At 54.2% G+C, this 27,276-nt stretch overlaps 1 protein-coding gene across 1 annotated transcript in view; it reads right to left on the reverse strand.

Annotated features, from left to right (window-relative positions):
• Positions 1-6,233: 6,233 nt before the first annotated feature.
• The window catches only part of IGF2BP2 (insulin like growth factor 2 mRNA binding protein 2), a gene marked incomplete at its 5' end in the record, with an annotated part of 193,384 nt that continues 172,341 nt past the window's right edge, over positions 6,234-27,276 (reverse strand). Inside the window, 6 exon segments of the mRNA XM_014592544.1 lie at positions 6,234-8,009; positions 9,548-9,661; positions 11,509-11,640; positions 13,276-13,350; positions 17,809-17,925; positions 18,461-18,529. Of these exon segments, the coding sequence (XP_014448030.1) occupies positions 7,917-8,009; positions 9,548-9,661; positions 11,509-11,640; positions 13,276-13,350; positions 17,809-17,925; positions 18,461-18,529 (600 nt within the window).

The raw sequence follows: 27,276 nt of genomic DNA on the forward strand, positions 1-27,276 counted from the left end.
TTGTCGGGGACAGTGGAACTGTGGCTGAGGAACTGGCTCTCCAAGTGTCTTCAGAAGAGTGTCCTGGTCACCTTAAAGAGACTTCCCTTTCTGGAATCAAGGTGACTTGGCTTGCTCTTGAAACTGGATTCAAAGTAACTGTTAAACCCTAAATCTTTATTTTCACCCCAGATCTGGTTGAGTATAAACCTCAGAATCTTAAGGGCTGGCCTGAGCTATTTATTTCAGAAGAAACTATTTGATTGAAAGCTATTTTTCCTCAAAGTTTTTTTTCTATATATTAAGCTGAAATTAAGTTTTGTATTCATTAAGATTAACATCCCTCTCCCCACTCCACACCTACTGAAATTTGTGGAAGAAAATTTAGTATTTGGCTCTGAGGTTGCTAGTTATACAATAATCTATTTTGCATATGAAAGTTTGTATTTAACTTTTGTTCATTAAAAACCTTACAGATGTGGTTATGCATTTTTAATTTCAGAAAGTTTAGAGTTGGTTACAACATTTTGCAAAATTAGTGCCTAGTGTTATTTTCTGGTGTAATAAAGGGTTTTCTGGAGAGCCTGGAAGTATAGCCCGCAGTAGTTTCTAACCCTTTGCCTGCTGAAGTCGCCCAGACTTGTGCTGGCGCATAGAAGCGAAGGTACAAGTGGGCCACGTGACTTGAGTCTCCCCGGGTCTGCACATCTGGCATCAGAGGCCAGGCTGCCGGTGGCTGAGGCCCACTGTTCAGCTATCTCAGCCGTTGCCCCGACACTTGTTGGTGTCGGTGTCTTGGGCGAGGACTCGGGCCATGATGTGGGGTTCAAGGCTGGGCCTGCTTGCTGGCCAGTCCAGAGGCCATGTGGTCAGGTGTTGATTAAAGGGCGAGGGTTGTGCTAAATTGCCTCGGGCTCAGGCAGAACAGAGAACCCTTCCCCGGCCTGTTTCCCCTGGGGCTCCTGAGCCGTGGGAGTGGGTACTGGAGCAGGCAGCTGGCGTAGCCAGAAAGGGCCTGAGGCTTACAGGGACTGTCTTACACTGAAAATATGTCCCACTGGGTGCCAGGGGGTTTTCCTTGACGATTAGCACCTTAGGTGAGACTGAGGAACAGCCGTGTGTAGTCTGCCCTGAGGAGTGACTGAGGGTTAACGTGCTATTCTGGTATTCGAGGGCCTTAAGAGCAGCTTGCCCGGAGCTCTCGGTAAAGCCTGCGCTCTAGGTTAGCTTTGGTCGTCTCCCAGGGCACGGGGAGACGGGTAGAGTGCAGTGTTCGCCTAGCATCTGGCACTCTGCTTTGCCCTGGGTCCCTGCCCTGAGCATGGGGCCCACAGCCGTGCCCCTCTAGCACTGACCTGTCTCCCTCGGTGCAGAGACGCTTGGTGGTGGTAGAATTTCTAGAGCCAAACAGGGTATGAGAAAAGTGTTCAGGTGAGAAAAGCCGCTCGCTCACACAGCAGGTTTACAGTAAAGCCAGTATTTTTTTTAATTGCAGTAGTTTGTGGGTCTAAAAAAGGTACAGTGAACCATTGTTCTTTCCTAGTAGATCATCTATTAAAAATGGATAGATTTAAAAAGTACATGCTGTCGGTGAGCGAGTCTTTCTTGTGCTTGACCTTGCAGCAGAGCTGGGATGGGGCAGGAGGGAAACAGGCCGGGGGCATGTGGGGGATGATGTTCTCAGCCCCATATTTTGCCTCTGCCCCTCTGGAACGCCTGCACCTTGAGGAGCTGGGCACTGGGTTGAAGTGTGGGTGTGGGAAGGAGCACTCCTGGAGAAGCAGAGAAGCCACGACAAGGAAGGGAGCGCATGGAGAAGTCCGTGACCACTGTAGTGCTGGTGCTGCCGCTGCAGTTAGGCCGCAGCGCTCACACGGGCCTCCGTGACCTCACCGGAAACCTGACTCTAGCAGAGAAGAGCTCTAAGCAGCTGATGTCCAGACAGACTTTGGGTGCTCACCTCACCTGTAAGTTGGATACCTAGCCAGCCGTATTGCTTTAGTAATTTTCCCTTTTAATTTACCTAATATATACAAGGGTGGGGGTTGGGTATATTGGAATAGGAGTTGATTTTACCCATCAATAAATTCATCTCTTTAATTCAATGACTTTCAAATGGTTTCGATTATACTTGTAGTAAGTGTGTTTTGTGTTGTAACCAGTGCCTACGTGCACACACACGGACGCACTTGTGTATATAGTTTGTGATTATATGTGGACGCGTGTCACAAAACAATACTTATCCTTGCAGTACCAATAGTTGTGTTTCAGTTTTTTAGAAGAATATGGGTTGTGAGCACCAAGCTGATTTCTCTGCCCACTAGTGGAAACACTGCTAGGCCAGCCTGTGGTGTGGTTTAGGCGACTGGCTCTCACGTGGCTGACCATGCGGTTCAAGTCCCAGACCTGGCAGTTTGTGAAGTGCTGGGTATGTGAGCATATGTGGCCACATCCCAGCAGGCTGGAGAAACAGGAGGGAGTGTGGCCTGACCATGCCCGCATCCCCGCCGGAGGGCGCCTTCCCCTCCCTCCCTCTCAAGCACACTCGCCTTCTGGCAGTTACATTTTCTTTTCTTTGTTTTTTTTTTTTTTTGTTGTTCAAGAAGAGCATAAGAATACTCCAACTTTTGCAAGTATGCATTTTTTATAAGACCTCCCACATGATGGTATAAACTTTTGAATCCCAGCCCTTTTTCTCCTCAAATTAGTATGGCAGTCAGTGATAGGACAGGTGCTAACTTGATTTTCAGTTTTTGTTCCATAACCTTTTGTGTGTGTGGTCTGTATTCGGTTAGAATTTCTGTTCTATCCAAAACACAGGCCGGGATGTGCCCAGGTCCAAATGTCTGCTTTGCCCGGGTGTGCAGGGACGCCGGCATGTGACCGTGACAGAGGCCGCAGGGGTAGGGCTTACCCCCAGTGCCCTCTCCCCAGTACCAGTCCGAGCCCAAGTCGAGCTTGACGTGCAGCTTCCTTCAGGAACCGTCCCTAACAGTCAGTCTTTGTGTGAGGACGCTGTTCCTGTTCCACCTACACCCCTGCATTCCATCCAGGGGTTGGGGAAGTGGAGGGGCCATCCCATCGCTTTAAGGGTACAGCTTAGAGATGGCGAGTAAGCACTGTCTCTGTCTTCTGTTTTTGTTTTTACAGTTCCGTAAAACCAGACTAGACCCTGTACTGAAGGCTCCTCTCGTTCTAGTTCTGCTTAGCTTATAATTTTTGCCAATTTCCCTTGCTTTGGTGTTTAATACTTTCTCTTCTTAGTCTTTTTTGTTGTTCAATGAGTAACTGTCAGAAGGCGCATGAAGGCCGCTGACCAGAACTATTATTTTAGCTTGGAGGCACCTTATGCTTCAGTGTTCCTCCTTTCACAGGCAAGGAGACCAGTCTCCAGCAGGCCGGTCCCCAGGTGACATGGCCTGGGCTCTCTGTCACTCCTGCTGAGAAGACTGGCTGAAGGAAGGGCCAGCTGGGCGGGGGGCTGGGTGTGCTCCCCCAGCCTGCCCTGCGCCCCCCTTCTGTAGCCTTGCTCTGCTGCCTGACCAGGCTGCACGTGTGGCTCCGGGCCGGCCGTGGCTCCTGAAGGCAGAGGGCCAGAGCCCAGGATTGGCTTCCTCCAGCTCGGGTGGAACCCCAGCCCTAGACAACAGGATGATGGGGGAACTGAGAAGGGAGGAAGAGACAGTGGCCTTCGTCCTGAGACAGTCGCTGTGCGCAGAGGGGGAGAGCAGACCCGGGGCGTGGGGTGCAGACGGGCTGCGTGCTCCTCTGCAGCAGGGCCGACTGTGTTAGGAAAGGGGGTGCATGGCTGTTAGGGTCCTCTCCGAGTGCTGCTCTCTGAGAAACCCGAGCTGAGCCGCGTTCTCCAGGTCACTGGGAACCCTGGAGCGGTCTCGAGGGTAGTGTGAGAATCAGGGACACCCGTGAGCTCTGGTCAGGAATTGGGAGTGCAGATGGTGGCGCCGGCCAGGGCAAGGTTTTGCTTGCCTGGTTCACTGGAGGCGGTCGGAGGCTGACTCTCCTGTTTACTGCCAGCCATGACTGAGAGGTTGGTGTATGAAATAGTCACCAGTGGGAGCAGACCAAGCACCTGGATCCGGACCAAACCGCTTCTACAGAATACAGAACTACTGAGAGCAAGTGAGGGTGTCACTTGTCTGACGTTCCCCTCAGCCAGCTGTTCCGAGAGAGCAAGAGCTGTCAGCACTGTGGCCTAGAGACAGCGACTGTGGCCGAGGCAAGAGCAGACCAGAAAGCGAGCCCAGGGAGCGACGGGCAGGCTGATGGCAGACACCCGGGCCTCCCAGGCTGCCCTCCATTCACCGTCCCGGGCCTGCAGCCCTCTGCAGACGCGACTGTCCCAGTAGCTCATTCCCTCCTGACTGCAGCCAGACCTTCAGCAACCCTTCCCCGGCTGCGTCCAGGTGTGGTGTGGGCAGAACTGAGGGACTGAGGACAAAAGGGACGCCAGGCTAGTCACTGGCCGGGATGTTGGCCCCCTGGGGTGCAGGCCTTGAAGGGGCGTAGGGCCGCGCAGGCTGGTGGACAGAACCTTTGTGGCTGAGCCAGGTCTCCATTCAACAGCTTCCTCTTACTTTAGTGTAAAGTCCTTTGTAGTTAGGACACTGGCGTGTCAGGATGCCGAGACTGGATAAAAGCTGAGTCCCGTCGGTTAGGGTGGGGGCCCACACGTGACAGGGCGACAGCCGGGGTCTCACAGCGACCCACAGTAAGCTGGGCCGCTCGCCATCCTTCGATGATGCCCAACGCCTGGGCTTCCCAACCACCCAATACAACGCTTCCTTTAAAGATGTGTGTTGGGGGGCCAGCAGGGGAGTAGTTAAAATGATGGCTCCCATGTGGCTGACTTGTGGTTTGCGTCCTGGACTTGGGAGGCACGTGTGTGTGCGCACGCCCAAAATCCTGAGAGGAGAGTGGGCAGCGCCGCAGTGGAAGAGACCGCATCTGTGGAATAAAACTTGCAGCGCCAAAGCACCGGCACTGGAGAAGTGGAGTTAGGAGTGGGGCGGGGCTTCAGTGGAGTCGGGCTTAGCGATTTGGGAGTGTGGTACTCTGGATTTCAGTCCACCACTATCCCCATTTCTTGCAATGAATCACCCTAAAGGGCTGGGAGTCAAGTGTTAGCCTCATTTTCCTTCAGGGCACATGAGCTGGCCAGAGACAGGGAAATGAGAAATCAGCCCTGAGCAGGGATGGCCCCCGGGCACCCCCTTCTCCTGGCATTTCAGGCACACGTGCACCCCACCAGCATGTTTTCCAAGCCACCAGGTACAGCACTTGAAACAGGTTGTTGGCCATATGGGATCCAGCCGCCTTGGGCATCTGGCTGGCCCAGAATCAACTCTTCTGAAGATGGCTTGGACTTGAGCAGCCTCCCTTCTAGACTGTCCTTGGCTCCGGGGTGAGACCCCTGTATACTTGTCTGTGCCGTCCCGGGAACAGAAGTGGGGGGTGCAGCAGCTTTCTCCCCCTTCTGAGCGGTTGGTGGTGCCAGGACTGCACCTCCGCCACGCCATGGCTGACTGCCCTCCTTGGCTCCCGAACAGAGAGGGAAAGTGCCTCCTGGACTGTCAGTGCTGGCCTCCCCAAACCCGACATAGAGGCCCATTTTTGTGGGCCAGATCTGACGTTCCTTAGTGATGCACACTGGCCTTCACCGGCTTGACACACAGCCAACCCCTCTCTAGGTTGGGTCTTCACACCCAGTGCACCTTGGAACCCCGGGGGGCTAGTTGAATCATGTTGGACCTCCCCTGGATTTTCTTTTAGAGATTTTTGCCACAGGGCATGTGTGCTTGCTGGAGAGACAAAGTGAGAAATCACAACCCATGGGGGATGGCCACGCCACAGTCCCATCTCGGGATTTTGGGCACACACACGCTTAGTGTGAACACTGAGCCTCGGTCCAGGACTCAGACCGCAGTTAGCCATGTGGGCGTCCAGCACCTTCACCACTGGGCCACCTGCCAGCCCATTCCCTGGGATTTTTAATTCAAGGCAGAATCTGATAACCTGCATGTCTGACAAGTTCCCAGGTGACTCCAAGGCTGCGGTCCGGGGCCACACTTTGAGAACCGCCGGTCTAGTTCAGCATCTCTCTCAGACCCTCCTGGACAAAGCTGGCTCTGAATGAGCACACGTCCCCAGGCGCCTGGGGCCCCAGGTCCCCAGAGCGGTAACTCGGCTGACACTCGGGACAAGTGCTTGGTAAAATAAAGACCGAGACGCCGGAATCTTGTTAGCTGGATATATTTTTTTCCTTTTTTTTGTCACAGAACACTGTTTGCAGTAGAGGGAACTGGCATTGCAGTCTGGCAGTAATGGCTTGTTCACAGAGACCAGTACATGTTCGTCCTTTAGCGCAAAAAGCCCTAATGGCGCGTACCCTATCGGAATTCACACATCTCCCGTATTCTCTCTCTGTTTTTCTTTGTCATCTTTTTTTAATAAACATTCTCAAGGTCTGTCCAGAAGGCCGTCGAGGTTCCTGGCTGGCAGAAGGCAGCTCAGGACAGCTGCTGCACCCGGGCTGTCGCCTTCTCCAGGCTGGCAGTTGATACCGTATTTTTTTTCCAACTCATTTTTATTAAAAAAATAAAAAAATGCTCCAACTATCAGTTTTACAAAATCTCTAAGGGAAACACAAGAGCAAGGTGCTGAGGTAAAAAACACCTGAGGTAGCTTTTTTTTTGTGTGTTTTCTCGTTAAAAAAATCTGTAAATTTAACGCCCTGGGCCAACAACCTTGTATAAATTGCTATTTTCCTCCTTTTTTTTTTTTAAAAAGAAAGAAATCATTCCATTGACTATTGATGGCTTATATACCAAAATGTAAAAAGACAAAATACATTCTTCCTTTGTGGAATTTTTGTTGGGTGGGCTGGTTTGGTGGGTTCCTGTTTTCCTCTCCCAAACGCTAGGACAAGTACCATTGACTCTTGTTCTTTTGAGTAACAAGTTTAAGTTGAGGCTGGTTCATGTGTTTCGCTTTTGTTCCTTCTGTGTGATGTGATGCTCAGAGCACTGCTTTGCCTGGGGGGTGGGGGGTGCGTGGATACAGGGGTGGAGACAGGGACCAGGTATTCAGAAGAACGGGGATGGAGAAGAAGAAGGGGGACAGGGATGGGGAAGAGAGAAACAGAGAGAGACAGAATTATATAGCAGTATGCAAAAAACCAGTTTAAAACCTGTGAAGCAGAGAGTGGGCGTGTGAGCTGGACAGGGATGGAGAGAGGCGGTCTCCTCTCCAGGAGACGGTATCCCTTCTGTTGACATACACAGGTGACCCAGAACTGCTGAGTGTCCTTCTAACGCGATCTCCCCAAGGGTAGACTCTGTGTGGGGGCCGCGAACCTCCTTTCTACACCATGAGACCTCCCAAAGAAAGACTTAAAGTCTAGAACAGCCTGCTTTCTCTTAAAAAAAAAAAAAATTAATAGTTGCGTAACAATTGGAGTTAGTTGGGTTACTGGGTATAGTCTTTCTAAAATATATTAACGCCGCAGGCACCTGTGTCATGCACGGGCCACACGTCTTCCCCGTCTACTATGTACACACATGTACAGACTTGCCACAAAGAAAACAGTGAATTTTGCTTTGAACACATTCACCTATGTTAGTTCAACTAAAAGGGATAGCGTCGTGGGAGTCAGGAGAGGTCGATGGATGGTGGAGTGGGTGGCTAGGAAGCCTGCAGATGCCCTGGGACTCGGGAGGCGGCGGTGGGTGGGCAGCCTGCGGTTCTGGGGAGACCGGGCTGACGTTCCCACCGCCCTGAGCCCCGAGGGTTCCTGGGGCCTCCGCAGACGCCTCGCTCCTCAGGATGGTCTTTGGTTTGCTCCGGGTCTGGCGGCTGTTTGGTCCCGTCCGTCGGTGTTGGAAGGGCTACATTCATCGTGCACGGCGGCCTGCGGGCCCTCACTTGCTGCGCTGCGAGGCCGCTCCCTGAGGGTACCGCTGCTCCTGCTGCTTCACCTGCTGCACGATCTCCCTGATCTTGCGCTGCGCAGTCTGCAGAAGGGAGACCGGGAGGGGAGGAGCCCATTTCTGAGCACAGCAGGAAAGGCTCACTGACCCCCAGCCCCCTGGTGCGGGGCCTCTTCTGCCTGAAAGTAAGTCCCCCGATCTACGCCAGGGCTGCTAGGGCAGGGGACGGGGTGGAGGTGGGACCCAGCGGGCCAGGAACAAGGAGGGAGGAGGGAGCCGTGGCTGGAGGGCCTGGCCCTGGTCAGGCAGCACCCACTTCTCGAAGCTCACCGTTCAGCTCCAGCATACCCCACCCACTTTTCTGGAGAGGCTGGTGGGACTTGGGTGTGGCAGCTGGGAAGACAGACCGTAAGTGCACAAGGAGGGAGGAGAAACTGGGCCCAGAGCCTCTCCCAGCACTCCCACTGCAGGGAGCACCCGCTGACGGACTCCTGCGGGACCCAGCAACGTGTCAGACATCCCCGGACATTGAGGAGCTGGGCTGAGCGTGCAGAGATGGGAGTGGCTGCAGGAGACCCAGGGAGCAGTCGGTCTCCAGGCCCACGCCCGGGCCCTGTGAGGGCAGGCTGTGGTAGACAGACCTCCTGGGGTTGTGCTCTTCCTAAACCCAACAGCAAATGCACTGGAGAGGGCCAGCCCTGTGGCCTGGTGCCGAGTGAGCTGGATCCCACAGGCCCGACTGCTGTTCAAATCCTGGCCCTGGCAGCTTAAGAGACATGCCAGGCACATATGCATGCCCAGTTCCCAACAGGATGGAGGACGGGGACTGCAGCGCCCACACGCTGTGGGAGGCTCTCTGCCGAGCTCTCTGAGCACGCGTGCCTTCTAGCAAGAACAGGCCCAGCAGGCGCGTGATGAGGGGCGGATGTGTTCCAGTCCCAGATGGGCAGACTTGAAAATCACACTGGGCATGCATAGCCCCAAACCCTGAGAGGGTAGAGACGGGTCTACAGTGTGGCCAGGCCCGGGTGTGTGTGGCTTCTCACTGTCCCTCTCTGTCTCTGGTGAGTGCAGGTGGCCGATAGCAAAAGCCTTTACAAAAGAAAACAAAAGCTTCGGAGAGAGCGAGGCCAGACTGCCGAGGCACTGGCCTGTGAACAGGGGCAGCTGAGCGGAGGGAGGTGCTGTGGAGGAGAGAGCAGAGAAAAGGGCCCCTTGCACCGAACACGTGACCTCTGCGTGAATCTAGGTGCCAGGCTCTGCTGCCTCCATCTGGATCCGGAGGTGAGCCTGCCTGGGTGTGGGTCCCAGCAGAGAAGGGCCGTGATGGGCCTGGGGAGAGGGCACCCCGGTTTCGGGCCTGAGGCCTGCCAGGCTTCGATGGAGACTCTGGTCTGTACCCTGTGCTCTTCCCCAAGCTCCTCTGGTGCGCCCTGGGGGACAGTAGTGGTGACAAGGTGTGGACCTTCCCCACCCTCACCCCCCATGGCACGCCCTAACTGAGCAGGTAGAACCAGGAGAGGTTCCATGGGGTGTGGGGGTGTTCAGGCCACAAACAGCTTAAGCCAAGAACTGAAAAGAGGCTGACTGGAAGGAGAGGGGCCCTCAGTACAGGCACCCACCTGGCTAGCAAAGAAATGCCCGATAATTCTGACAATCACTTCCTCGTTTTCATCTGGCGTTTGGTCACGAGGCACGATGACTTCCGCACTGGTTAAGTTCTGCAGCTCATTCACCTGCAGAGGGAGAAAAGGCGGTGGGCTTGGTGGGTCCCTCCCCTGCCAATGGAGTGGGCTGAAGGGAGAGAGGGAGAAGTGGAGGAGGGGAGAGGCTGGTGACGTTCTGCCCACCTTCAGCCTGGGGCACCCCTGCCCCTACTCACCTTGGCCCAGTTAGTCTGGGTGCCCATGAGCCAATACCTCTTATCTCTTCCTGTCTGACTCACCAGGGTGACCTACCTTCTCATCAGGACTCTTTTAAAGGTTTTTGCCATAGGGTGTGTGAACTCATCAGAGAGAGACAGAGAAACCGCGAGAGGGAAAGAGGGAAAGGGAGAAAGCATCCCCCCCAGGGGGTATGGTCACGCCACAGTCCCTTCTCCATTCTCTTCCTGGGACTGGGTGCACACACACGTGGCATGGATTTCAAACTGCCAGGTCCAGGACTGCGGGTTGGCCACGTGGGAGTCCAGCGCCTTAACCACCACACCACTCCTCAGTTCTGCCCCCGCCAGTCTGGCCCTCTGATTGCTGTCCTTTCCCCCTTCCACTTGCAGAGCTCCCGCCACACCCTCTCCATGCAGCCTGTCCTTCCTGCCTCCCTGCACCCTCCCTATCCAGACCGTGCAGGCCTGCTGCTAAGGCTCGAGGCGGGCTCCGTGGGAGCCAGCAGTCTCCGGGCTGCTGGCTCAGGGACCGGCTCCCTAATGACCAAGAGGACAGGCAAGGCTCAGGGGTCCCCTCCCTGTGGCCCATCTGCCTTCCACGTGAGCTGGAGCCGTGAGCCCCACTCGCAGGGACAGGCGAGGTGCGTCTATGCTACTTCGTCTTCTACATAAAGGTGCTCTAAAGCCAGTCTTCTGTAAGGGGTTCTGCATAAGCTAGGGCCGGCAGGTGGTGTGCTGGTTAGGGGTGCTGGGATCCCACATGGCTGATCGTGGTTCAAGTCCCGGACCTGGCGGCTTGCTTTCTCACCTTCTCTTTGCTTCATGCTCTCTCTCTCAGGTCAAATTAAAATAAATAAATGGATGCAGTTAAAGTAATTCTTTAAAAAGAGAGAGAGAGAGAGAGAGATCCTATGTAGAGAACTTTACGACCACAACAAAAGGACCCGTGTGCACTCCCTGAGGACCCTGAAGAGCCCCCAGCTCCCAGCCACCCTGCTCTGCCACTGCTGATACGCACGAGGCCCTACCGGACCCTCTCAGCCATCGTCTCCTCTCTAACGGGGAAGCTGTTCTAGAACAGCCTGGCCTGACTGGCCAGCATTCGTTCCTGTAGGCCTCGGAGTGAATGCCCCTGCATTTTCCAGCTATGCGGCGTTAGCCACCGCCAGGCAGAAAACGCAGGTCATTTTTAAAAGCAAAGTCCTTCTAGCCTGCACCCTACTGCAACCCAGCTCCCCTCGAGCCAATGGCCAGGCCTGGGAAATAGCCAGAAGATGGATCTACAGGAAGGAGCGGGAGGCCTCCACAGGCCTCTGCCCAGAGGGGTGGGAGAGTAGGGGAGAGCAGAGGAGTCCAGACCTGAAATCAGAGAAAACCATGGTCTCCGGGGTAGCAGGTACTGGGGGACTCTGCTCCTGTTTACTGGCTGCTCCGTCTTCAGGAGTGTGGACGTCCACCCCCTGGCACGAGGCTCAGGAGGAGGTCACTGGGCACAGGAGCCGGGTGTCCGCGCAGGGCTCAGCACCAGGGGCTTGGGGCCCGAGGCCCGAGTGCTGCGGATGTATTCTGTCCTGAGCCTCGTGCCCTGAGGGCTGAGACGGGGGAGCCAGGCCGTGCATGGGGGAGAGCTAAGGGGGTGTGAGGGACGCAGACAGGAGGCCCCACCCCGCAGAGGCGGCGAGCCTGCAGCGAACTTACTGTTTTTCCCCCTTTGCCGATCACCCGGCCGGCAGTAGAGGAAGGCACTCTGATGTGGGCTTCCAGCTTCACTTCTTCTTTGGGGTTAAAGAAGTTTTCCTCTTTCAGTTTCCCAAAGATCCGTCCCTGGGCCTGCAAGAGCAAGGTGTGACAGCAGACACTCAGTCAGCTGCACCAGCCCGTGCACGGGGACCGGGTCCCGCGACCGGGCACTCAGCCCCACGCTCACGCCAGCCTCGGCTTCTGGGCGAGGTGCGGCCCCTGCTGTGGAGGCAGGCTGACTTGTGCTCAGAAGTGAGCCAGCTCTGCTCTTCAATTCCGGAGGGCGTGTGCACTCGCCAGGAAGAGAAGAGGGAGAAAGCGCCCCTCACGGGGCATGGCACACCAGATCCCTTCTCCATCTCCGCATCCTGTCGGGTGGGGCAGACACGCATGCACACGTGCCTGGGGCTGGGTTCTGAACTGTTCGGCCAGCCATGTGGGGTCTGGCTCGCTCAGCCACTAAGCTTTGGGGCTGGCCCAGTTTTAAGGATTGCAATTTCGTAAATAACCGTGTGTTTCTGACTTTTAGAAAACTCAAGTCCTAGTTTTCTTTTTAAATTTGCTAGAGGGTGTGTGTCCTCACCAGAGAGAGACAGAAGCGGGGGAGGTGAGAAAGCACCCCCGACAGGGACTGGTCACACTGCAGTCCCTTCTCCATTCTCCTCTCAGGAGGTGGGACACACACACACGCCTGGTGTTTTTCAAGCCACCAAGTCCTGACTCGAACTGCACAGTGGGCCATGTGGGATCCAGCCACCTCACCCACCATGCCACTGGCTGACCCATCATGTTTGTTTTCTTTTTTTTTTTGGGGGGGGGGGGGAGAGGTTTTCGCTATAGGGCATGTGCGCTCACCAGAAAGGCAGAGAGAGACAGAGAGACAGAGACAGAAAGCGAGAAATCACCCCCCCTTCTCCATTCTCCTCTCAGGAGGTGGGACACACACACACGCCCGGCATGAGTTCAAGCTGCTGGGTCTGGGACTTGAACCGCGGTCAACTATGTGGAAGTCCAGTGACATAGGTCCCATGTTCTTTTTTTCTTTCTTTCTTTTTTTTTTTTTTTGGAGAGGTTTTTTTCCTATAGGGTGCGTGCGCTTGCCAGACAGACAGAGAGACAGAGAGACAGAGACAGAAAGCGAGAAATCACCCCCCAGGGGAGATGGCCACGCTGCAATCCCTTCTCCTCCATTCTCCTCTCGGGATCTTGGGCAAGCACGCACATGTGCCCAGCATGAGTGCAAGCCACCGGGTCCGGGACTTGAACCGCAGTCGACTATGTGGGAGTCCAGCGACATAGCCATTATGCTAACTGCTGGTCCCCTATGTTCGTTTTCTTAAGGGAAGGGAAAAAGGCAAGATGGAAACAAAAACAATGCCCCTCACCAAAGAACTTCCAGCAAATCCTGTGGTTTCCCCTCGGGCCCCACGTCAGTGCCCCGTAAGGACGACTGACTGAATCTGAGACATCCGCTCTCCAAATCGCGGCTAAGGACCAGCTACAGCGGAGGAGGTGCCAGAAGCGGGCAGCGGCAGCCATCTGCTTTTTCACGGAAGCGGGTGCCCAGAGAACAGCCTGGGTGGAGGCGGGTGAGTCGGAGGCTGATGGGCAGGCACGGAGAGGGGCGGGCGCCCTTCCGGGGACACCGCAGACCCGCGCCTTCAGGGAACACGGCAGACCTGCTCCGGCCACAGGCTGCAGGGCTGCGGGGCCCCCGGCACTGACCTTGAACTGGGCCTCAGGGGGTCCGGTGATGATGACCATCCTCTCACTGACGTCTGGTCCTTCCGCAGGAGCAATCTGAGGGTTGCAAGGGAAGGAAAACACCGAGGCTGGGAGTGGACGGCCGCTCGCCTGCGGTTTGAGGGCTTCTGCCTCGGCCCCCAGTGCTCCGCCCGGCACCATGCCCCGTGCGGCACCACCCTGGCCAAGACTGTGCGCCCAGTATCAAATGGGGGTTCCCGGCCACCCAGGGAGAGTCAGGCTGGTCAGTAGTCCCTCCCGTCCCTGCCCCGGGCACCAACCGTGACCGACCTCTCACGGAGCCGAGTCTTAGGAAATAAACAGGGAGCTGACAGCTCTTGGAAGAGGGAGGTGCGGATCCTGGCAGCCACCCAGGGCCAGAGGGCAGGAAGGGCTAGCCTGCAGAGCAGGTGCCAGTTCTCAGCCGCATGGCAGCTGGTCACAAGTGACAACCCAGGCACAGCAGGCGTAGCCCAGACCACCGCCATGGCGCTGGAGCAGGAGCGAGGACACACTGGCTCTATCCTGGCTCCACAAATCCCTCTCCTGCTCCTCACCTGTGAAAGGTGGAAGCGGAACTCACGGATTCAAAACCACCTTCTAACTCACCTTCTGTATGGCTCAGTTCTTTGGTAACAAACTCAAGCAATGGACCAAAGCATGTTTTTTAGAGAGACACTATTACATATTTCAAGATTTCTTTAACAATAAATACAATATTAAAATTTAATTAGGGGGGTCTGCAAGTGGTGTGGTGGACAGAGGCGCTGGATTCCCACATGGCCATCCATGGTTCGAGTCCCAGACCTGGCACCTGGCAGCTTACTTTCTCGCCAACCACCCCCCCATCTGTCTGGTCAAGTTTAAAAAATAGTAAAAATAAATGGAATTAAATAAATTCTTAAAAATTAATTAGGAAATTGTAGCAAAATTAAGGTTAAAAGTGAAATTGTCGGGAACCAGCAGTTAGCGTAATGGCTATGTCGCTGGACTCCCACATAGTCGACTGCGGTTCGAATCCCGGACCCGGTGGCTTAAAACTCACGCCGGGCGCCTGTGCGTGTGTGCCCAAGATCCTGAGAGGAGAATGGAGGAGAAGGGATTACGGCGTGACCATCCTCTCTGGGGGGGGATTTCTCGCTTTCTGTCTCTGTCTCTGTCTGTCTGTCTGTCTGGCGAGCGCACGCGCCCTATAGTGAAAAATCTCTCCAAAAAAAAAAAAAAAAAAGGGAAATTGTCAAAAGTGCACCAGATATTTATGAATGTGAGGATGGGCCAGGGGTGAGGTTCGTACACAAATGCATCTCAGAGCACCTGCACACCTGCCTCAGGTGGGCCGCAGACCGGCTCCAAGCTTCCCAAGACCAAATTCAAAAGAGGAACTCGGACGATCGCAGGGTCACAGTATTCCCCAGGCAGAGCCAGGGCACAGAGGGCCATGGAGGCAGGCGGGCCCTGTGCATACATGGAATCCCCGGGCTCCTTCACTCCGCAGGACTCGGGTTTCTTCTCAGCACATGCGCCGCACCCATGGGCCTCGGGTCCAGCACGTCATGGCTCAGGTCAAGGCATGCTCCGGGAGGACGCCCTCTTTACAAGCGCCGAAGAACTCTCTGCCCCTGGTCACTGCAGTGCGAGCACAGACGTGCAACACCGGCCCGACGCCCAGGCCCCTGGGAGGCCTCCCTCTGCTGTGGGTCAGCCAGCCTGGACACAGGCCTCAGGCGTCTGCAGGGCCCAGACCTTACAGTGGTCACACTCACAGGCTGGCCTTACTGGGAGGTCCCAGTCCTCACTGTGAAGGAGAGCCCGGGTCATGGCTGTGTGGTTTCCAGCTCCACCCCTCAGGTAGAGGGGCTGAAAGGCGAGTCACAGGGGCCACGTCAGGTCCACGTCGCTGTCCACCTCTTAGCGACTCCTGCTGCTTCGTTCGAATTCTGAAAGGCCTGAGCGCTCCCCTGCCCGGGATCCACCAGCCCTGACAGGAGGCGAGTTTGCGGCACTCCAGTGGTTTCGGAGCGGCACGCCATGGCACTCCCCGGTCAGGGCAGAACAAGGGCTTCGTCTGACTGGAGCAAATGGGACCAGAGGCGACTCGGCTGCCGAGCTCACGGGAGCAGCAGAGGAGCGAGATGAGGGAGCAGGGGCCCTGGCTGGCCTGCGGGCTGCCTGCTGGGGGCGTCCCGGCCACTGCTGACCAGAAGCTCTGCCCAGTGGGGTGCAGACTCACCCGTGAGCCCAGCTCCCCTGGGGGTGTTGCCCAGAGAGTCACCTCACTCTGCCCCGCAGCCTCCAGTGAGCCCTACAACCTGGCACAGCTGAAACGGGGGGTCCCTGGAGTTAGCAAGGAGATCCATCTTGCTTTCGAGACCCTCCAAGATAAAAGGAACCAGTGGAGCAGAAGCCAGGTTGATCTTAAAAGTAGGTCTTTTCTTCCCCAAAAGTCTGGCCTCCTCCTCTAACGCTATGGAGAAGGGGAGGAAGGAGGCTGTTGTTGGCCCGGCATAAAAAGCACCGTCTGGACACCCCTGGGCTGTGGAGCCCATTCTGTCCAGGTGCCCGGCTGCCTTTGCCCCTCACAGAGGCCATGGGCATCGTGGCACGTCGCCACCAACCGTGCTGGGAGCCGGACTGTGGGGTGCTGTGGGGTGTGAAGCCCAAGGGACTGATTATAGGCCCTGCTGGGAAAGACTGGCAGGGCGGTTGGCGTGGACCAGAGACAGGAAAGGCTGGGCCAATCCTGGCATGCACCCTTCAGCTCTGGGCCCTGAACGAGCCCAGCAGCTCTGGCCTGCTTCCTCCCAGGCGGGGCCATTGCGAGTTACTGTGGCAGCAAGCCCAGGGGTGCTGAATGCTAGGAGGGTGGCAGACTTGACACCCAGAGCCTGCCCATCCTGCCCTCGCGGGCCTGCCCACGGCCCTCTGTAGGGTTCGGTAAGAGTGGGCCTCCCTTCCCTCCTAGCGGGCTGGGCTGGTTCTACCTGTGTGGCACAGCCAGGCCACAGGGTGACCCTCAGGGTGCAGCCAGCCCAGCTTTCCCAGGGCGAGGCCAGCACCTGCCCACCAGAGCCTGGGCCGACCCCGCCTGCGCACACCTGCTGGGGGCAAAGGCCTAGGCCTCTCATCTAGTCTGTCCTTGCAGGTGAGGGAAGGGAGGCCCGAGAGGGAGATGCACCCAAGTACAATCCCTCCAGGTCTCACCGCCGTCCGTGCTCTGGCCTCCTCAGAGGTTTCGTTTTCCTTCTCAGCACACTTGCTGCGGGAGAGGTTCCAGCTCTCCTGGGGGAGAGTGTAAGCATTCTTTCTCTCCGAGTCATGAGACTTCTTGTTCGGAATTCCGGGTTGTCCCATGGTAGCGCATTGCTTTACGTAACAACGGAAACTCTGTTTCCGAAAGCGTTTCCTGGGGCTTGGGACGTGCCCAGCATTCTGTCCTGAGTCGGAGCCGAGCTGATAGCCGGGCTGGGAGCAGGCCAGGCCCGAATAATCCTTCCCTTTCAGCCTCCGCCTGGGGCAGGATGTGCCTAATGGCAGCCACGTCTGCTCGGCCGTTCCCCTCAGCCAGGGCCTGCCTTCCTGAGCCCCTTGCTCATCCCAGGCCTTCCATCAGGTGATGCCACCGGCTTTTGTGTATCTACGATTAACCATCACTTTCCAGAGAGCTTCTTCATTCCAATTATTTTCTCAAAGTGCAAGGGTTCTGAAGCAGAGACTAACTGAAGCATCGGAGCACTGGTGACCGCGGAGTGCGAATCGCTGCTGCTCTCAGCGACGGAAACCCCTGCTGCTTTACCTTTTATTTTCTTTCTTTGTTGGGACATGCACATTTGTGCGAGAGAGAGAGAACACCCCCCAGTGCGAGCCAGCAACCCCCTGTCTACCTCGCCCCCGCTGGGTTTGGGGCCGGCATGCACATGTGCCCAGAGTGTTCAAGCTGCCAGGCTGGAATTCGAACCAGTCTGCCGCGTGGAATCCGGCTCCGTAACCACCAGGTCTTGGGGCAAGCCCAGCTTTATCTTTTCGAGAAGAGGAAAATCCAGTGAAAAATGGAAATCCAAAGAGGACCGCAGTGGGTTGTTTTTGCTAGAGGGTGTGTGCGCTTGCCAGAGAGAGCGAGCAAGAGACACAAGAGACAAGGGAGCAGGAGCGCCAGCCACGCTGCGGTCCCTTCCCTTCCATGCTCCTCTCAAGATTCAGGGCACGCATGCACATGTGCCTCATGTGGTTTTCAAGCCACTGGGTCAGGGACTCGAACCATGCAGTCAGGCATGTGGGATCCAGTGGCCTTAACCACATGCCACCAGCTGCCTCATTTAAAATTTTTAAAAAATAACTCATTGAACAGGAAAGGAATAAGAGAAGCAAAGGCGAGAGCGGGTATGGACAGTCCTGGAGGCAGATCGTCCACACCCTGTGGGATTCTCTGGCTGCTGTGAGAGTGGCTGGTCTGATAAAGGAACGGGGCCAAGAGGGCGTGGAGGTGGAGCGGGCCACGCGCGGGCGGGAGCGGCTTACCTTGATGGAGGCCCCCGCAAACCTGGCCAGCTGCCTGATGTGCGCCCCCTTCTTCCCGATAATGGCGCCTACCGCCTGCGTTGGGATGAACAGGTTCACGACCTCCTGCTCCGGGTACTGGAGGGCAAGGCAAGACAGAGGAGGTTGTTCCAGACGGTTTCCCGTTAGCATGCAGCAGAGGCCGGTGCCCGCTGAGCCCTGGGCGGGCAAGCCCTCTGCCTGGGGAAAAGGCATGTGGGGTTCTCCTGGGGCCCGGGGCTCTGCAGGTGTGCAGGCTGAGGAAGGGGCCTGCGGCAGGCTGTGCCACGGGACGACAAGTGCAGATCACTCTGCAGCAGCTACACTTGCTGGGGACAAAAGGCTGTCTGCTCATAGCTTCCTGTAAGAAGAGTGTGTCGCTCTCCGGGCCCTCGTGCAAGAAATTAAGTGACAAGCGTGCTGGGACTGAGGAGGGCATCTCAACAGGTGACTAAGGCTGCCCTGGCCAGGCCCAACCGCCCCCAGCAAGACCAGTCCTCGCCTGACGCCCGGGGGACCAGCAGAGCCTCCCCAGGCTGCTGGGGCTGGGTGTGTGGCCACTCGGTCATCAAGGACGAGCAGGGGCCACAGAGGGAGAGGCACAGAGGGAGAGGGGGCGGGCAGGGGCACTTACGGAGTGATGGTGCGGGAACGGGCCAAAGTGGTGGTGCGGGTATAGGCTGGAGAAGTATCCGGAGTGGGTCTGCAGCACGAGAGAAGCAGCCTAAGTGGGGCCCGTCGTCGGGACAGTCACATGCTCCTAGACCGCTGTTCACGTGCACAGGTGCTCTGCGCCACCAGGTCACACTCCTGGCCTGTGTCCCAGCCCTCGGCCCACACTCCCCCGCACCACCGCCAGCCTGGCCGATGTCACCTGGCTGGGGGCTCCCGGTGCTGAGTGGCTACCGTTTCTGGCTGGGCCACGCCTAGGCGTCCCGAGCCTTCCCGAGGGAGGAGCACCCGCACACACGCAGACGCCACACTCTCTCCTTAAACCTGCCCGGGACAGGGGCCGGGCCGGGACACCTGCTTTCCAGGAGTCAGTGGCTGCGGACTGAAGGGACAGTGCTGGGACAGTACCCGCGTACTCGGGGTATGCCGCTCTCCCGAGAACACCACCAGTCCGCGCCATCAGGAATTTCAGAAGGAACGAGAGTCTGAATGGGAAACTGGAAGAGACTGAGCGAGGGGACGAGATGTATAAATCCACGAGAGAGTGGGAGACGGGGGACGTGGAAACGGAGGATGGACGCAGAGAGAAGAAAACAGCTATCAAAAAGCACTCGCATTTTTTCTTTATGCCAGAGAGCAGGGGGACGAGCGAGCAGAGGAGGGAGCACCCCAGTGGCCCAGGCATGCTGCTGTCCTCTTGCCTCTGGTTCTCCTCCCCGTTAGGGCCTGGGTGCAGGCCTGTGCCCAAGTCGCCAGGGCCAGGACTTGAACCCATGCCAGCACTGTGGGTTCCAGCTTTCTCTGTTCAGCAGCTTAATTGCTATGCCACAGACTGGCCCAAGAGTAGCTACTTCTTATAGTATGTCTACTGTATACTAGGTAGATACTTTATAGCTCTTTTAAAATTTCTTTTTTAGATTTTTTTTTTTTTGCTATAGGGCGCGTGTGCTCATCAGACACACAGAGACATAGAGATAGAAAGCGAGAAATCACCCCCCAGGGGGGATGGTCACGCGGCAATCCCTTCTCCTCCACTCTCCTCTTGGGATCTTGGGCACACGCACACGCGCCCGGCATGAGTTCTAAGCCACCACGTGAGTTTTAACCGCGGTCGACTACGTGGGAGTCCAGTGACATAGCCATTACGCCAACTGCTGGTTTCCAGCTCTTTTAAATTTTTATTGTATTAAAAAAAATTTTGCTATAGGGCAAGTGTGCTCACCAGACAGAGAAAGCACTGCCACCTTCCCTCCTGCCCCCCACCCCAGGGAGACAGCCAGCACTGCAGTCCCTTCTCCATTCCCTCAGGATCTGGGGCACAGACATGCCTGGGATGTTTTTCAAGCCATTGGGTCCAGGACCTGACCCCAACCGTGCAGGTGGCTGGGTGGAATCCAGCAGCCTGAACCACCACAGCACTGACGGCCCTACGGCTCTTTCAACATTTGTAATAGTCCTACAAGACAAGACTCTATCTGACTTCACATACTCCTTTTAAAAAATTCTTTACTTAACTCCATTTATTATTATTATTAAATTTGCTACAGGACACGTGCAGTCGCCAGAGAGGCAGAATGAGAATGTGAGAAAGCAAGACACCAACCAGGCGTGGGACTCGAACTGCCATCAGCACCTTAACCACCATGCCACCTGCTGGCCCCAGGGTTTTACATATTCTTATGGATAGGACGCTGCCCAGAGTTGGCCGACTAGTTAACTATGTGTTATGTGAGGTCGGGTAACACTGACATCGCAGTGACAGAAGGGAGGTGATGGTCTGGGCACCGTGGAGCCGCTCCCTGCAGGCCGCCAGCACGATGGCCCTGTGGGATGACACTCCCAACGGCAGTCAGACACTGCTGAGCCGGGAGTCGGGACCCACGAGGGCCCACGGGCATCCGCCACGCCGATCGCACGTCCTGTGCCTGCTTGGTCTCCAGGCAGACTCAGTTCAAGGCTGTGACTTTGCCGCTTGTCTCGTTAGGGACAAAATCAAACAGTTGCCCTATCTGAGCGTGCAGGGCGAGAAGGCAAAGGTGCGAGCACTGGGAGGAGCGGCCCCAGAACTGCGGGGGCGCGGGGAGGCCGGCCACCTGGGGGCTGGCTCTGCACAGGCCCCAGGTCTGAGCAGGGCATCTGAGGCTGCAGTAACACCTCGGGCCCACAAGAGGGTGCTGCCAGACCAGTGGTCTCAGCAGCCGCCGGTGGTGGTGAGGGCGGCGGGAGGTGAGCCGCGGCTTGGTCTCTGGCTCTTCTTGGAGGATTCCCTGGGAAAGGCAATGGCTCCAGACTCTCTGAGTGAAGGCCCCTGTCCTGAACCATGGAGGGCAGGGGAAACCGGGCCACCAGCCCCCTCTCTCTGCAGAGCCTCTCAGCCCTTGCAGTGGAAGGCATTCTTTTGAACGGTGATTTGCCTTTTTCTTACAAAACTCCCCAGCCGCCAGCGTCGCCCTCTTCTGGACCACGGACTTCTAACTTCAGCACGGCACGGTATTCAGACCCAGCAGCAGCCGCAACACCCCTTCCGTGTGGGAGTCCCCTGGAGAGCCGGCAGAGGGCAGAGCCCACGCAGCGGCGTGCCCCCTCCTCGCCCAGGCTCCTGGGCCCGCGTGGTTGGTTCTGGAGCCAGCCCCCCATGCGAGCCCCGTCTCCGAGCCGAGCTACACCTCTAGGCGGTACCCTGGGAGGGCTCCCGCGTCGCCCCTCGCCGACCGCCTGCAGGCACCGTTCTGGGTGCCGGGACAGTCTCAGCGCCTGCTGGGCAGGCGGATGTGAGAGCGCTCCAGGCCCACTGCGAGAAGGGACGAGATGGCGTGAGGACCGGAGGAGAGGAGGCTGATGGCGGCGGCAGCCAAGTGCGCCGGGAAGGTGCGGGGCTCCGTGCGAGGCCCGGGGAGAACGTGGAAGGAGGCTTCTCGGGGGTCCAGAGCAGGGCAAGGGGTGGTCTATACGGGCAAGGAAGGGCACGGCCGGGGGAGCAGGGACGGGCACACCCGAGGGCCTGGGGCCAAGCGCAGTGTGGACTTGATCTCGGGCATCGCATGAGCAATCCGTGAGAGTTTGGGAGCACTTACTGCCCCCGGGGCTGCAAGCTCTGGGAGCACCTACTGCCCCGGGGCTGCGGGCCTTGTTGGGACAGTAAGTGTTCCAATAAGGCGGGCTCAGGGAGCACTTACTATCCCCGGGGCTGCGGGCTCAGGGAGCACTTACTGTCCCCGGGCTGCGGGCCTTGTTGGAGCACTTACTGTCCCCAAGCTGCGGGCCTTGTCGGAGCAGTTTGCTATCCCCATCCCCAGCTCCTGTGGCGCCTGCAGCCTCCAAAGGAAGGAAGAGCCTTGCCCATCATGGCTAGAGGGACCCAGCCAGGGCCTGAAGCACCTTTCTAGCGTGTGTCACCTGAGGTTGGGGCCAACACCCCAAGGGGTCGGTGCTCACTGGGGAAACCCCCACGGCAGCTGGGCACACTGCCCCCATTATTACATTTGATAAGGAAGAAGCCTTTTCTTCTTCTAGAGAGATTTTTGCTATAGGGCCCATGTGCTCACCAGAGAGACAGAAAGCAAGAAATTAGCCCCTGGAGGGATGGAGAAGGAATTACAGCATGGCCATCCTCCCACGAGGATTCCTTTCTCACTTTCCCTCTTCTCTGTCTCTCTCTGGCAAGCACATGTCCCCTTTAGCATAATGAAAACAAAAAATAAAACCAAAAACCAAAAACAACTTATAAATGAGGAATGACAAAATCATAACTGGAGAACAAACTGCTCTCAAAAGTTAGTAAGCCAGAGGCCAGCAGATGGTGTAATGGTTATGTCACCGGATTGCCACACAGTCTACCTGGGTTGGAGTCCAGACCCAGGACACGTGCGCACGCCCAAAATTCCGAGAAAGGAGAAGAAAGGATTGCAGTGTGGCCGTCCCCCAGGGGGGTGAGTTCTCCCTTTTTGTCTCTCTGTCTCTCTGCAAAGCGTGCACACCCAATAGCAAAAATCTCTCTCAAGAAGATAAACAAAAGTTACTAAGTCGTATAAACAAAAATGGCACAGAGGATGAGAGTCACCAGTTCGAAGCCTGATTTGAGAGCCGCTGACCCACCTCCGTGCCTGTCAGAGAACACACATCTCTTCAGATCCCATGCCTAAGTATTGAGCATGCACTGAATGAAGCCACGGAATTAAAAAAAAAAACCGATACATTATATGAGCTCTAAAGAATATAGGAAATCACTACAAGGTTAAAAAAAAATAAAAAAGAAAATCCCTAACTACTTAAAACATTTTAAAATAGAAAAATTCCTAGCAAATCTTACTAAGGAAAGAAAAAGGAGAACTACAAATATGTAAAGAAAAAAAGGAAAACTACAAATGCGTGATGTTAGAAATGAAAAGATCAGTATAACCACAAATCTGGAGCTCTCAGAGGTCAGCGGTCTGTTCTGGAAAGCTCTATGCCAATCCATACGAAAAAATAGATGAAATGGACACTTTTATAGGAAAATCTGTATCAATAAAACAGTAAGAAATTGAATGATCTTTCTCCAAACAAAATGTTTAATGGAGGGTTTTTATCATATCTTCAAGATACAGGAATACCCACACATGGTTTAACTGTACCAAGCATAATACAAGTTGCCAATTTCCCCATTCCTTCTTTGAGGAAAAAATAACCTTGCTGTTAAAATGGTCAAAGACAGCCCATACTACAGTAATTGCTGTGTAGACAGAGATGAATGAAATGAACAGTCATAAAGAGGAATTTTGTGTCCGACAAAGTCACCATTTCAGGTTGAATGACATAATGGTGAATTAGTCAATAAATGATTTTGGGAAAATTGGCTATCAATTGGGGAAAAAATAGAGTTAGATCATAGCTCAAAGTAGAAGTCAAGAGAAATTCCTTAGGAAATACAGATGTAAACAGCTTCTCCAAATCAACAACTTAAAATTAGTACAGAAAAATGTGTCCGACAAAGTCACCATTTCAGGTTGAATGACATAATGGTGAATTAGTCAATAAATGATTTTGGGAAAATTGGCTATCAATTGGGGAAAAAATAGAGTTAGATCATAGCTCAAAGTAGAAGTCAAGAGAAATTCCTTAGGAAATACAGATGTAAACAGCTTCTCCAAATCAACAACTTAAAATTAGTACAGAAAAATATAAGAGTGGGACCAGCAGTTAGCGTAATGGCTATGTCACTGGACTCCCACGTAGTCGACCGCGGTTCGTGTCTTGGACCCGGTGGCTTAAAACTCATGCCGGGCGCGTGTGCATGCGTGCCCAAGATCCCTATATATATGAGAGAATATTTACACATTTTTAGATTGAAGAGGGTTTTTATTTTTATTCCTTTGCATGCTATCAAAAGTAAAAAAAAAAAAACCAAACCATAAAGGAAAACATTATTGATTTAACTACCTTAATTTTAAAAATTTCTGCAGGAATTCTGCTGAAGGTGATTCCATGCATATTTAAATGCATATACACGCTGGGTAATAATCCCAGCCTTAAACTTGCAGAAATACTCACATCCTTGTGTGATGATTTAAGCATAGACATTCACTATGAAACTGTTTGTAATGAAAAGAAACCCATATTCCATTCAAATGTCTAAAACTATAAATAGTATGCCGATTAGAAAAATCACGATAAAATCATAAAGTGGAGTATTATCCAGCCACTAAAGAAAACTCGGTGTAATTATGGAAAGATGCCCGCAATCAGTAAACAAACAAAACCTTAATTCGCTGTGTACGGCATGATTCAATTTATATTTTTGAATCATCTGATATATATAGGAAAACTTTTTTAAAAGAATTATTTTACTTAACTATTTATGTATATATGTATGCATGTAATTTGACCAGAGAGGGACAGAGTGAGAGAAAGAGAGCGAAAGAAAGGAAGCAAGCAAGTCAAAAAAAAAAAAAAAAAGGAAGCAAGAAAAAGAAAAAAAGAAAAGAAAGGGACCAGCAGTTGGTATAATGGCTATGTCTCTGAACTCCCACATGGTCGACTGTAGTTTGAGTCCTTGACCCCGTGGCCTAAACTCACGCTGGGTATGTGTATATGCGTGCCCAAGATACCGAGAGGAAAATGGAGAAGGGACTGCGGCCTGGCCATTCCCACTGGGGGGTGATTTCTCACTTTCTGTCTCTCTGTCTCTGTCTGTCTTTCTGGCGAGTGCATGCACCCTATAGCAAAAACCTCTCCAAAAAAAGAAACAAAGTAAGCTCCAGGTTTAGGACTTGAACCGTGGTCGCCACACCATCCAGCACCCTTAACCACTATGCCACCTACTGGCCCCAGAAAACATTTTTTTTTAATGTATAAACACAACAGTGCTATACTTCTAGGGAGTGAATGTTGAGTGAAATTTGGGCAGGAGGGAGGGAGGGAGGGAGGCTGGCTGAAGGGAAACTTGAATATTTTATACAATAGTTCATTTGTTCATATAACATATAATTACATGGCATAAGAAACCACCAATAAAGCAAAGAGAAACAGCAAGCTTGTGGAAAACATTTACAATACGACAGCGGTTAACAGCTTTCATATGTAATTAGTTGGTGTAAGTCATTAAGAAAACGATGAAAAAAAGATGCTAATACCAGCTAACACTGACACAACAGTTATTACGGACAATTTAAACCTACTTAACAACCCTCACCAGGGCCAGCAGGTGGCATGGAGATTAAGGTGCCAGATGCCATATGGCTGACCACAGTTCGAGTCCTGAACCCTGCGGCTTGAAAATCATGCCGGGCACGTGTGTGCGCATGCTCAAAATCCTAGAGGAGAATGGAGAAGGGAGCCAGCGCAGTCCTGCCCCCAGGGAGAGGGGGTGATTTCTCACTTTCTGTCTCTCTCCAGTGAGTACATGCATCCTATGGCAAAAACCTACAAACAAAAACAAAAACTCCTCACCACAACTCCATAATGTGGGTACTATTATTACTCCTATCTTCCATATGGAGACGTTAAGACCCAAAGAGGTTGATGAGCTGCTTGCCCAAGGTTAAAATAATGCAGAAATGCGAACACAGGCAGTCTGGCTGCAACCCTACGCTATATTGACTGACAGGCAAAAATACCGGGAGGAAAAACATGGCTAATAAACCCAAGATTGTTAAATCTCATAATAACAAAAGAAATATATATATATATTAAAATATCAGGGACAGCAGACAGCTTAATGGTTACGTCACTGGACTCCCGCGTAGTCGACACTCATGCTGTGCGTGTGTGCCCAAAATCCCAAGAAGAGAATGGAGGAGAAGAGACTGTAGTGTGGCCATCCCTCCTGTGGGGAGATTTCTTGCTTCATGTCTCTCTGTCTCTGTCTCTCTCTGGTGAGTGCATGCACCCTATATTAAAAATCTCTTTCCAAAAGAAAAAAAAAAGAGAGACTGCGAGGACTAATTACTTGGAAGTGAGGATGGGCAAAGACCCTGCTGTCATACACTCTTAGTGGAAATAAAAGTTGTACATCCTTTTTGTATCAAACTTTATCTACATGTATTAACATAGAAAATATAACCTTTTCTTTTGACTCTCCAACTTCATTTCTAAGAACACATTCTGAGGAAGTGCTTGGATAGGAGAACCAAATGTACAGAAAAGGACCTTCACCGTGTCGTAAAACTCTGGAGCACACGGGACCACTGGCTGTCTCCAGGCGAAGAGAAAACCTGCCCTTTCTACGTTTCCACATTTGCTTCTTAAACACTATCCACATGCTACTTGTCTACCCGGAGAAGCCCTAGAAACAACAGGTGTTTCCCTACGTGCACGCGCAGTGGCAGCTCCAGGATCTGGAGACCACCTGTGTGTCTGGGTCAGGGACCGGCTGTGCAGGCTCAGCCCCGTGGAGGCTGACAGCCAGGGCACTAGCACGGAGTCTGAGTAAGGGCGACCGCGGGACCCCGAACACCTGCCTGAGCGCCAGAAAGCGGGTCTGCAGGTGTGAAGTACCCCGGCCAGCCCCACCCTACACCCTGGTCCTGAGGCCGGGTGCCACCAGGAAGGCCTGCAGATGTGGCTCTGGGGATGTCCTGGCCCTGCAGCTGCGGGGGTGGTGTCCCTAGAAGCCATCAGCCCTGAGTGAGGCAGCTGCTGCTCTGGACAGAACGCAGTGCAAGCTTGAGCCGCAGGCCAAGATCAGGACCCGTGGCTTTTCATTTAAAACGTTTATTTAAGATCTATATACCCCATGGGAACCAGCAGTTAGCAAAATGGCTATGTCGCTGGACTCCCATGTAGTCGACCGCGGTTCGTGTCCCGGACCTGGTGGCTTGAAACTCACGCCGGGCGCGTGTGTGTGCGTGCCCAAGATCCCGAGGGGAGAATGGAGGAGAAGGGATTGCGGCGTGACCATCCCCCCGGGGGGGTGATTTCTCACTTTCTGTCTCTCTGTCTCTGTCTGTCTGGCAAGCGCTTGTGCCCTATAGCGAAAATCTCTCAAAAAAAGAAAAAAGATCTATATACCCTCTAAGGAACAGCAACTACTAATACGTTAGTACACATGGTTACTCTACTATTTCAGTAAAAACTGCCGATGTAAATGAAGCTTTCCAACCAGTAAAGCCATTTTTTAAAAATTTAAGGGACCAGGAACCAGCAGTTAGCGTAATGGTTGTGTCACTGGACTCCCACATAGTCAACCGTGGTTCGCGTCCCAGACCCGGTGGCTTAAAACTCACGCCGGGCGCGTGTGCGTGCATGCCCAAGATCCCGAGAGGAGAATGGAGGAGAAGGGATTGCGGCGTGGCCATCCCC

This window comes from Tupaia chinensis, unplaced genomic scaffold (genome assembly GCF_000334495.1).
Source record: "Tupaia chinensis unplaced genomic scaffold, TupChi_1.0 Scaffold000708_1, whole genome shotgun sequence".
Lineage (NCBI taxonomy): Eukaryota > Metazoa > Chordata > Mammalia > Scandentia > Tupaiidae > Tupaia > Tupaia belangeri.